Source organism: Aquila chrysaetos, chromosome 20 (assembly GCF_900496995.4).
Source record: "Aquila chrysaetos chrysaetos chromosome 20, bAquChr1.4, whole genome shotgun sequence".
Classification (NCBI taxonomy): Eukaryota; Metazoa; Chordata; class Aves; order Accipitriformes; family Accipitridae; genus Aquila; species Aquila chrysaetos.
Window position 1 is genome coordinate 2,250,174 of NC_044023.1, and position 12,467 is coordinate 2,262,640.

At 37.9% G+C, this 12,467-nt stretch overlaps 1 protein-coding gene across 4 annotated transcripts in view; it reads left to right on the forward strand.

Annotated features, from left to right (window-relative positions):
- The window catches only part of EFCC1 (EF-hand and coiled-coil domain containing 1), a 58,850-nt gene extending 46,989 nt beyond the window's left edge, over positions 1 to 11,861 (forward strand). For 2 of the 4 annotated variants that reach the window (XM_029995874.2, XM_029995872.2), the window contains exons 6-7: positions 5,518 to 5,587; positions 7,191 to 11,861. In XM_029995874.2, the coding sequence (XP_029851734.1) occupies positions 5,518 to 5,587; positions 7,191 to 7,324 (204 nt within the window). In that variant the 3' untranslated portion in view covers positions 7,325 to 11,861. Of the gene's footprint in view, positions 1 to 3,047; positions 3,207 to 5,517; positions 5,588 to 7,190 lie in introns of all 4 variants that reach the window. The other 2 variants (XM_029995871.2, XM_029995875.2) reach the window with 2 other exon arrangements.
- The last annotated feature ends 606 nt before the right edge of the window (positions 11,862 to 12,467 follow it).

A 12,467-nucleotide genomic window follows, 5' to 3' on the forward strand; every position in this document is an offset into this window, starting at 1 on the left:
ATCTGTGCTACTGCCTTGTGGCAGTTACATTGGGGGTTTTTTTGAGTCTTTGGTGATGAATCTGATCAAAAGCTTTTTGCAGATTCCAAACACACTCTATCAACTGAATTAACATTATTCATATATATTCATAGACCCTTTCAAAGAAATCTAATAGGTTCTTCACTATGTTCCTCTATATATTCACCAAGTCCCTCCCCCATTACAGTTCCTATCAATTTGCCTGACAGAACACTCTTGAGGTGATTTGCTGTTCCTCAGATCATGTCTGCAGCCTCTCCTAAACTGGTGCTCCATTTGCCACCCTCCAGTCCTTTGAGGGTAGAATGATTTAAAAGATAAATTACACAGCACAGTTCAGCACTTCATTCTGCTGTTCTGTAACTGTTTTCTTCCTGTTTTGAAAATGCATCTCAGGTTCATTGCTTGTAAAAATGGCCCTAATATGAGAGCCTCCTTAACTTCTGTAGAAGATAGAATATAATTATTTTCTCTTACATTCCCTAAGGGATTTTTGCATATTAATTATTCATTGTCCTAGAAATATTTGTACACACTACTCCAGAGCTCAGATTTTCCCCATGGCATTCTCCCCTTTTTTTGTAAGAGGATTGGCTATCAGCAGCTGACTTCTCAAAACTGGTGTTTGGCAAGGTAATATTTCCATCTCACAAACAAGGCACAGATCCAAAATCAGGCTTTGCTCAGGGACTTTGACAGAGCTAAGAACAAAACCAACTCCTCTGAGCCCTGTGACTTAGCTACTGACCATCCCTCTTCAGCATCTAGGTTTTAAATATAGCTTATGCTTAACTATCATCATTACCTTATTGCAAATGTTAAGGTAACAACAGGTGCTAGATATAACCTAGCTAAGGAAAACAATTTGAGAGAATGTTTTAATGGTACAGTGAGCCACTGTCCTCAAGCACAACAAGCAGACAAAAAATGCATACCCATATGTATAAATGAAAGAAAGGTGTCAGGAAACTAGCATCCTTACAGATGACAAGATGGCTGTTAAGGTGTAACTGCTGTGGAAAGCAGCTTACTAGCTTTAGCATAGGAAATATGAGTGAAAAGGGCTTTGTAGGAGCAGTCAAAACGAAGAAGAAAAAGAGGCAGCAGTAGCAACAAATGCTATGTCCAAATATCACTAGTGGCACTCATGGCTAAGCATATTGCCTGGGCTGTCTATACAAACTAAGCAGCTGGTCATGACACTAGACAACTATGGAGAACTCAAGTGGCATGTATACTAAAGAGAAAAGTTTGTACTTCTCCTATTCATGTTTGTGTGTGAGACCCACTGCACAGCTACAGCCTTTCAGTAACACCCGGCAAAGGACAGAGGACTCCCTGTGCAGCTTTCCAAGAATGGCAATTTTGCCAGCATGACTAAAGCAGCAGCTAAATGCAGCAGCTAAGTGATGTTAGGGGTGCAGGGGCCTGACAGGGTGCAGGACCAGGATAGATAGGCACCCGTTATAAATTTCCATGAGCATCTGTCTAATTGCATATTGGGAAAGTCTAATTTTCACTTAAAAATAATGGCCTTTTTACCCCTCTGTTATTTGATATGACACTGCTTCAGCTGTACGGGGGAACATAACTACTTTGTGTGTTTAGTACATATCTATGCCAGGTGGTATTTACAATGCAGAGACAATCTGCGATATAATAACGGAAACCACATGTTTAATTCATTGAAGACCTCCTGCAGCCTCTAGAGCATTTGTTATCTCTCAGTCGGACTGCTGCCACGTTGGTGGTAAGGAAGTTGGCTCTCCGTACAGGAAAATGTTACTGTATTCATCTAAAAGGGGTGCTCGGATAGGGATGCTGAAACCATTGTTTGGCAGATGGACCAGATTAAGTGATCCAAACTTCTGTAGCTGTTGTATAGCTCAAAGGAGCTAGAGTGCCTCACAGGGCAAAGCTCATGGAGAGCTAATGGAACAGGCTGATTTCCATCTGATGGGGGAATAAGCACCAACTAATACATACTATTAGCACTGTCAGAAACTAAAATGACCTTCTAGAAGGCTCAGTGTGGATCAGGGATTGTTTTCTTTTTTCACTCTGATAACACTTGTCTTTCAGGGAACTGAAGTTCCTTCCCATCTATTAAAATTTATTAGGATACAAATTTCCACAAAAGAAAAAAAATCCCTATTAAATAGTGTGCATATTAAGGCCTTCAGCTTTTTGAGTTCAACTGTCTCCTTAGCCATTTCTAAAACTGCAATAAAGATAAAAGATGACAACAAAAAGGGATTAACAGAGCCAGAAAATGTGGGCATTTACCTCACGATTTTGTTTCTCAGTGTAGTATTAATAAATATATTTAGATTGTGTTTGCAACAAGAAATTGCAAAAAATGGTAACATTTCAGAATGCTGAGCAGAGTAATGATTGAAAAATAAGTTTACTTTTATTAATAAACCTGAGGAGACCCCTCCTGCCCAGGATTTCTGTAGTGTTCAAAAGTCTTGTTGAATCTGGACTTTTCTGTGCTTAGCTGCAAACCAATGCTTTACAAAGCACACATGCCAGTGTTTTGCAGAACCAGAATCTTAATTTTTTTTCCTTAAGACACTTTTTTTTTTAACCAAAATACCTTAAAAAAATTAGCTAATTACTTTCTTGTTTCCCTAAATGTACAGATGATTGATATGTAGGAGTTGCAAGACAAAGATATGATTACATTGGTGAGGACACACAAATTAGTTATGCTTTATAGAGGATGACAGGAATGCAAAAGATTAGAAAACTGAAATAGTAATGCTAGTATTTAAAATTTCTGAATGATCTGCTTGCATCCAGTGTTAAATGAGCTGCCATTATGTGCAAGAGCAAATCGTGCATTTCCTAGCAACTATTGATTCTTCACTTTATGTAGCACATTAGAGAAATGTACTTCCTTTCAAGATAATCTTCTGGAGTGAACTGACATTTACGAGATAAGGGGGAAAACTTAGCTTTGCAATTATTGGGCAAGAAAGTGAAAAGCTCCAGTGCTTTTAATTTCCTGTGTCATTGTCCAGATGAAAGGCCCATTGCTAGGTGAACTGCAGCAAAAGGTGGAGGAGACCGAATTGTTGAAGACGGAGCTGCAGATGTTGGAGACTGAGAGAGTTAGGCTGTCACTGGTGGAAGAAAAGCTCATGGATGTTTTACAGCTTCTTCAACAACTTCGAGACTTGGTATGGCAAGAAAGCAGTCCAGAGACTTAGAACTGGTTTTGATAGTATCCTTTCCAAACTAAAAAGGATGTTCATACCTTCTATTAAGTACAAAGTCCTTTACACCAGGACACATTTTTATATGTGTTTGCCCTGGGAACTGCCTGGTGATTGCAGAAAACATTTAGACCCCTATGGTTGACTTTCTAAAAGAAGCCTAGAGATCTCCTTGGATCTAGATCTCCAAGCTCTCATTATCCTCTAAACAAAAATTTAGAGGAAACAAGGAAAACAAAAACGCTAGGAATCAGAAAGATTCTAGAAGATCATTTTTCCTTCTAGAAAAGGACCTTTGTTTAACTGCATCCTAACGTGACACTGAGTCAGTATTAAAGGGATAAAACCCCTTCCTGTATACCAACAGGTATTTTTGGTAAGAATTTTCTTATCCAATTAATAATCCAAACATGGACTTACAAAAGCTGATGCAATAACATCCCAGTACCTGTCCAGTATGGCAGTTCAGTCCTTTAGAAAACAAGCTTAAATCTCCTGCTTGGGAATGATAATGGTAAGGGCTCCCAAAAGACAGGCAGATTGGATAATGTGCAGAACACGGAGTACGTTGGGAGCCACACTGGACTGCTAGGAACTAATTTCTTTGATAATTACTGAGGGTTCTCTTCAATTTTCAGCAAAGCTCTGCATAATCTGTGTGAGATGAGAATGCTTCCTCAGATGATCACTTTACTTTGTTTGAAGTACGCTCATGTTCCACTGGTGACTCTAGGGAACAAGTGCAATATCTCATAATTTGGTAACTTATTTTAGCACTTGACATGGAAAGTCTGCTTTCATATTGCAAGTCTGACACATGCATCAATAACAATCCAGTGAAGGATTAAACTAGTAAAGACTACGACTGGCAACAAGCATAATAACCTTTTGTGTCAAGACTTCAACATGTCATTTGCTGGTCAGTTGTATTACTGCAAATCATTTCTGTTTAGGAGACAATCCATCACACAATGTGCCATATCTCAGTGATAATAGCACTTAATGCTAATCATTGCTGGAAACATGCCACTGTGTGCTGCCAACTCCCATAGCACCGATACAGGCAATGATGCTGTCAATGAACAAGATAATTTACAGCATTCCCAGCAGAGTTTAGCAAGGATCCCCTAAATCCCTGATGGGAAATAATTCAGACAAAAGAAAGCTTATTCATCAGAAATGGTGGGTTTAGGTGTTACTTCCCCAGCATGTTCACCTTCATGTTTTAAGTATCCCAAGCACCTCATTTGCAACAGAATCTACCACAAAGCAATGACTGTCCAAAGGCAAAGGCATGTCCTGTTAGGACTATTAAAACCTCACACACTGTGTTGCAGAGGTCATGTGTAATCCCAGCCTGCCAACAAACTGCTTTCCACTATGCCCCAGTCCCCACTGGGGCGGACAAGCAGAAGGTAGATGACCTGCATCGGTAAGCAAGGCCAGTGTTGCCTGGGCTGCTGGGAGGTACATCGTCTTTCTTCCAGAATAGCTTCCATCTATTTTTGCTTCTTGAAGTTTTAACAAGAACAACCTGTCCCTGCAGATACGGGTGCTCTAAGTACTAATTAAACAGATTGCAAGACCATCTCCCAGAAAGCATGCATTAGTGTCTTGATAGCAAATTAGGAGAGTGTGTTTTTCCAGATACATTATGTAATGCCCCAACAGATTTCTAATATAAAACTACCACTGAAAAAGACCATCCAAATCCTAAGTAGTTTTTACAGTCCTCTCACTTTGGCTAACGTTTATTACATCTCAATATATAACTAACAGTGGGCCTGCCACATGACACATACAATCTCTTCTAATTTGTTTATACCTAAAATGGTTCCCAGTGATTCCTAGAACAGCTGGGTCTGAGAAGCCTCTTTCTGAGATTACACCACAAAGTCTGTCCATTCACCTTTCAACACAGGCTTAGCAGAGGACTGAACAAGCTTTTGTTGTACATGCCCTGCTTACACTCCTTGCCATCTAGATTTTCTTAGGCATGCACTCTGGAAAATTCTGTATTTTCCACTGAATAACTGTTACTTCTCTTTCTACAGCCATATTAAGGAACTGCGGCCCTCCACAAACTGATATTATTTGAGCAGTATCTAAGACAAAATGCTTGAAAATATAGGCAATATCAAGTCTTGTGTTATCAGGATTCAGTTTCATTTTGTTTTAATTTTCAAATGCAAAACCACTGCGTGTAGATTTTGTTGCATACATTTAAACTGGGGAAGGACATATTTGTGCCATAATATTATTTTGTTTTTTAAAGAACATATCTAAGCGAGCCTTGGGGAAAATCTTGCTGAGCACTTTGGAATCCTGCCGTGACCCCCAACCTGGTAAGAAAATAAATTGCGTATAAAGACCAAGAAGCATAAAAAGTGTCCTTTGGGGAAAAACACTAGATAATGAACAGATGAGTAGGAAAAAAATATTTCAAATACTGGAGGACAGGGGAGGGAGAAAGAAGTACTATGCAAGAAGATTACCTATAGAAAGTGATGCTTTCTAGTCTGTGACACATCAGAAACAGGAACACATCCAAGGCTTTTTTTAGCCAAATTTTAATTAAAATTTGGCCTTACAGGAACAATTCAGTACCCCACTAATGTCTGTAGGGCTTCATTGATATGAGAAAGTGGAAAACATGACCAAGTGTGTAAGACACCTATTTATCAGGTTTGCTATGCCACTACATATTGTATTCCTCTGCTGCAACACAAACAAGATATACAAAACAGAATATTTCTGTAAAGAAATCAGATCAAACCTGCACTCCTCTAATAATAGCCTTTCGTGTTCCTCTCATGAAAATTAAACTTGCAAACTCTTCTCCCTTGACAATGGTCTGGTGTGCCAGAGTTGCCTTTGTAGGAGCCATACAGGGATCACAGCCTGGAGGTTTAGATTTGATTACTTTGTTCCTATTAGCGAAGCATTTGTACTTACCTGCAAGAAATGAACATCCTGTACCAAGCCTAAGAACATGGCTCGGAGGTGCTTTTAAGAGGCAGACAGTAGTCAAAGACAAGATTATAAAAGACTAGCTGTGGCCTGAGGGTTTAATTTTGGAGAATATTATTAACAGTGATTTAGGGAGAATAACATACAAACCATTCTGGGGTTTGGAGTTTCAAAGCCTTGTTACTAGTGTCCAGCAATTCAGGGCACAGGCAGCCCAGAGTTAAGCTGTGCTGTTCCAGCATGGCTGCAGAGGAAGCAGAGAAAAGAAGGCAAAGACAGACCTTTGTTGGCTCCAGAACACCAACACAGAGAGAAACCGTATCTGAGCCATAGGTCAGATATTCTTCTGGCGAGAACAAGAGAAGAGACTGTTAGTATCCACAGCACACAAGTGTCCAGAAGGTACTACTACTTATCCTGCATAGGAACACTGACTCCAAGTGATGCTGCTGAAACAAAGTACCTCCCTCTCTGTAACTGCAGCACAGCTCAGCTTCCTAAAACGACACCAACAAGTGAAGTAACCTTGTGCGGCGCTCTGTCTATTCTGCATCACCATTGCCATAAATGGCTCATCTTCTCCGCTTTCAATTTTCTGTCTGTGCACTTGATACGGTTTAAGCAGCTTTCCTAAGTCTTTGTAATCAAACATCTTCTTCCTCTTTGACAAGACTAAGTGGATGGTTGGATTGGCAACTCTTCACTGTGACGTGAAATAGTCTTTGCTCACACAAGTATGTATGAGAACTCAGTGGGTAGTGAATGAAGCAAGAGAACCAGTAGAGAAAACAGGCCTTGAACCCAGTTCCACTCGCATTTTTATAGGGACAGGAATTCATTATTTGGTCTCAAAATTCAGACATTTTATGGTAATTACTTGAAATGGCACCTATGAAGAAAAGAGCTTGTGTTATGATTGTTAAACTGCAACTTTCTGTCTTTGTTTAGATTATAACATTTGCAATTTTCTTTTAAAAGGAAAAGCCCACCTATTTGAAGTCCTAGATACTCTTTACCATGAGCTGACAGCCTGTGAACTCTTACAAAGCCAGCCTCTGGAGAAGGCGCAGAGTTGCCAGTCCTTGTCTAACCCACTGGTCATCTCGTGCTGAGCAGCAGTGCCAACTACAACCTGCACAACGAGCCAAACAACAGTCATCGTTCATTCAAACACGTGATGAATGAATAAGATTTGTCCAATTCAGTGGAGCTCAGTAATAGGCAAAAGTAATAGAATAATTCAGCCATGAAATCAAAGGTTTGCTGCTTCTGAGAAGAGCGCCAGTTCCCCAGCTAACGTCAAAGCCCTCCCTTACGTGAATGAGCATTCACATGACGTGAGGATTACATAGCAATGTCTGTCTCTGATGGAAGCCTAACCATCCTTGTATGATGGCCCTGTAACTGTACTGGTTAACCAAATAAAAACTATTCCAAATACACTGACCTGACCTATTTAGATTTACAGCCCTGGTTACACGCTGGCTGGGCATGGTTTCTAGCTTTTGTGATAGCTCAATTCAAAAGCAAAAGGCAGCCTATGTTATCACTGGCAAGTAAACCCTTTCCTTAACATACAAGTGACAAAATGACTGTATTATAAACATACACATGATTGTATGCCAGTAGTGTAAGTTTTAAGGGCTCATGTATAAAATGTGTTTGTGTGTGTCTGTATTTGTGATTCAATTATTCACCTTATTTAACTCTGAAGTTAGATTTAATATTGCTCTGCTGAATTTTGTATTTGCAATTATAGAGATGCCTTAGAAATTTGCATCAGTCTGTCCTGACGATAGTCTTAGATTTTACATAAAAAGTTAAATTTAACTGCTTGAAAAAGGTACAAAGCAATCTTGTTCCCAGGCTTTCAGGGAAAGGAAGAGTTGAAAAATTCACTTTGCAGCAGCTGCCATTGTCGCATTAGCAAACGACATGTGCAGTACACAGCTTTGTTTCCTCATTTAATTTCCCTCAGTGCAACTGTAGGGACACAAAGCTAGGCCCAAATTACAGACAAATTAATGTAAAATGCTGGGCCTAATCATGGTGCCACGTAATATTTTAATCAGCTATAAAATAATTCCTGGGGGCAAAAGTAAAAAAAATAGTTGCTTCCAAGATGCTTTTGTTGTTTCATTCAACTATCAAACACAGAAACTAAAGAAGCAGAGCTCTTAAATGATCCAACTGAATTTATATTATTAAAAAGATGCACCGTAGGTCTTTTAAGAATGTGAAATGATTTGCCTGAGATAATGCCAGGAATGAAATAAGACCATTCAATTCTGAACTGTGCATATATTAATTTTTCCCATGAAAATGGTTTTCATACAGGAATAAGATCTATACTACAATGCAGTCCAGGGAATAAGAAGATTTCTATTCCTTTCTATTCATAATACGCTGTATAGCTTACACACACCTCCATCCAAAATTGTGATACATTACTTAGCATTTAGAGCCATGTTGGTAACAAAAAATTGCAATAGATATTTTCATTTCATTTTGGAGGAGGAAAAAAAGATATTTTGGAAACAATGGAACAAACTCTGTTCAATGGTGTTTTACCTGGGGTTTTTTTTCTGGATTAACAGAGGAAGATTTTAAGAATAGATAAAAAAATTTTTAAAATAGATTTTTCATAAAGATAAATTAGACAGGACATATATACATAGTGCAATATTCACCCTATAAGAAAGAAAACTTTGTACTAATACTAAATATATTACTAACATAATACTAAGCAGTACATACTATTACTTAGTATGTACTAAACTATATGCTAATATTATATACTACAAAAACTATACACTAAATGTGCAACAGATAAAAACTAAAATGAGCAGAAGTTAGTTTCCTGCTTGGGTTCATTTTCTAAAAAACAAGTAGCAGCTTATGTTTTGTGCAGGTCTCTTAGACTTCCCAGGAATAATGTATATGTATAAAGAGAAAAAATGCCAGCAAATCATTAAATAAGCATGATCTGTGTGTATCGTTAGCAGAAGCGACACTTCAGGAATAGGATTATAATGGAAGTACATAACTAATTATGGATACTCTCATGTACTGCAGGATTCTTTCGTCATTTGTATTAGTATTATTTACTGTATCCACTCTCTATATATACACATATAAATGTGAATTTGTATTATATATACTTACGCATACCTTAAGATTGCTATGCTAATTGTATATTTTTAGTATCTTTTTCACCACTGAGTTTCCATTTCACTTTCTAATATATTTCTAGAAATCTAGACTATTAAGTAAACTAATATCCTAATGCCAAAATGGGGGAGGAGCAATACAATCTGAGTGAGTGCTACACAGCTTATCCAAGCAGCAGTTGAACTGTAACTGGAAACTAGAAAATGCCACTGGAAACCTAAACTAATGTTAAGGAAGATGCAAACAGTTGAGATAAAAGGAAGCTTTTGTGAATAAATAAACAGCACTTAACTGATATAAGAAGCAGCAAGATCACATCTTGCTAAATTAGCTTCAAATACTGTAACTTTTTTATTTCTTTAAGAAATGCCTATATCAGAATCATTTTTGATACATCAGCATATGCTGATTAACCTTTTAATAATAAAAGCTGATTATTTTAACTCCAAAAAGTAATTAATATGGAGCAAGTAAGACTTGCAGTATTTGCATAAGAAGAATCTGTTCTTCAGGATGGATCAAGAAACACTCCTCAGTCAAATTCTTGCTGGACATCAGAGACAAAGCAAAGCACTGTACTTTGGTAAGACCTTCTTTGGTGACCTTTAAATTGATTTTTTTCTTAAATACTTTTACCTTAATGTTTTATACTGAGCTTGTCAGCAGCGTTGCTGAGGCTGCTAAATACTTCATATGAAGCTGTATACTTATGTGATTTTAAATCAATGTAACTGGGAAATTTCTAGCTTTGCCTTCCACAGTTTGATTTACTATGTGGAACATGTTCAAAAGAGTCTGCACAGTAATCCTGGGAAGCAAACACAAACCTCTCAGTTTTCTAAAAGACCTAGCTCCTTAAGTCAAGTAATTACTGCAGATTTCAGCTACCTTTTTTTTTCCTTTATAAAATTTCTTGCCTTTTTGAGTATTGGAATTGTTCCCAGATAAACAGCGAACTGAAATATCTAATCAAGTCTCATTAATAGCTTCACCATATTTCAAACAATAATGTAGGAGCAGTTATTACCCACACTGCTGACTGCGTAACAAACACCTCCTTTGAACAACTGGAGCAGTCTTCACAGTAACATACTCTGCAATTGCTCATCTAGCACATACAAAATTGTAGATTTGCACAAACTAGTACTCACATTGCAGGGAACATATACCAAGTTTAAACTAACTTTGTAAAAAAAAAATTCCCTATATGACAAAAACTGAAAAGATAACAAAGCACACTCAAAAGCCTTCTGTTTAAAAAGTACAACCACAAATCCAGTATCTCAAATCTCTGCAAACATTTTGTTTTGTTGTATGCTTACCAAATGGTAATAAATTGCCATTTGCTTGCATCTTGACTTCTCACTAAAGAAAAAAATCACAGAGTGCATGTGCTATAAACATAACAAGTGCAATTGCCCATCAAAAATTTTGCATAAGCAGATGAAGACCATCAGAGCATGCCTTCCCAACATTTCTTTGCTCAGTAGGAAAACCAGTTTGGGGAGTACATTACCAGGTAAGACCAGAGCCCTGCTGTACAGCTTCCAACTGGTAAGGGTTACTTTGGTCTTGTCTGTAGAAGGGACCTGTACTACTTTGATTTTCAGTTAGAAAGCCAATAGGGATCTATAAAAGGGCTAAAGCAACCTAATTATGCTGGCTTTGAGGCATTCCGGTTGAACTCTGGCTCTATACCATGCTTGAGATTTTATCCCCTCCCCAGCATGCTCATTCCTCATTCTAGTAGATTTATTTTTTTCTTTTGAGAATAATTCCATTCATTCTTAAAGGACAGTTTGTTTCATCCCAGATGTATCTGCTGGAGACTCCCTGATGTAATTCACCCCAACAAAAGTTATTCTTCATCACCTCCTCTATATGTCTTTCCTCCTTCATTGCTAATTGCAGAGCAATAAATCCCTCAGGCTCGCAGATTTTGTACTTCAAGACTGGTGTCCAGTCTTTCCTTGAAGTAGCTGCTTGGAGTGTTCTCAGCACTCCTAACCCTCACTCCTACAAGTCCCAAGGAATGTGCCCTTTCTCCTGCTCACATGTCCCCTAAACCTGGCAGTCTAGCTCTCAGAGACTTTGCTCGTATAATGTGTTTGCATTTCCTTAGCCTTAGCGGTTCAACATTAGACCTCCACAAATTGTGATCAAACTCGCTTTCTTAGCAGTCACCATATTAATTTATTATTTTTTTATTAAAACTGCAAATTGGCCATAACAAGGAAGCTGGGACATTTCCTCCACTGATCTCCACTGTTTCCACAAAACAAGCTTTCTGATTTGGCTTCATTCTCAAACTACTTTCTCCTCATCATTTGGCATATTTCTTGTTGAGATAACCTGAGGGTCTGCACACTTCTCACACAACTTACATTTTTCAAGAAGAGTTTCCTCCTCCCATTATTTTTTATTTTATATGAGGTATTAACTAATAATAAATTAAAGTCCACCTGATATATAAAGTTATTCAATAATTGTCCAGTCTATTTTAATTGAAGCGCTCTCTGAAGTATGTGGCAGTGACCACTTGTCACAGATGTTACACTGATTCAAAAAACTTTTCCACCAAATCAGTGTGGCTGTCTCCAGCCAGAGCTACTCCAAGAAGTTGATGGCATTTGTACATAGTTTTTGGAAGAGGAAAAATCCTTGGCACCAGTATGTAAATTTCCTGAATTTGCTGGAATTAAATCTCCCTTTCCTGATACTGTCCATTAATCTACTACATGGTACATTGCAGTGGTGAAAGGCTATTTAGATTTCATCCTTTGTTTCCATCTTACTGTTAAGAAGAAGGGAACACATTCAAACAGTGCTGCGTAAAATAGAATTGCCTGGTATGAGAGAATGACAATAAACTTTCACAGCGTGTGTGTGACACATCACATTACTAGCCAAAGGGTTTCTCTTAGATTTATAATTTCATGGAGTTAAGACACTGAATCCTTCAATATTTAGATTATCTTATTTGCTTAGTAATTTTATGTATAATTCTGCAAAATACAAAAGCTATAGAGTGTATTTCTTAGTGTAAAATTCAATTGAAAATCATCCTTATTTCCTGAATTACAC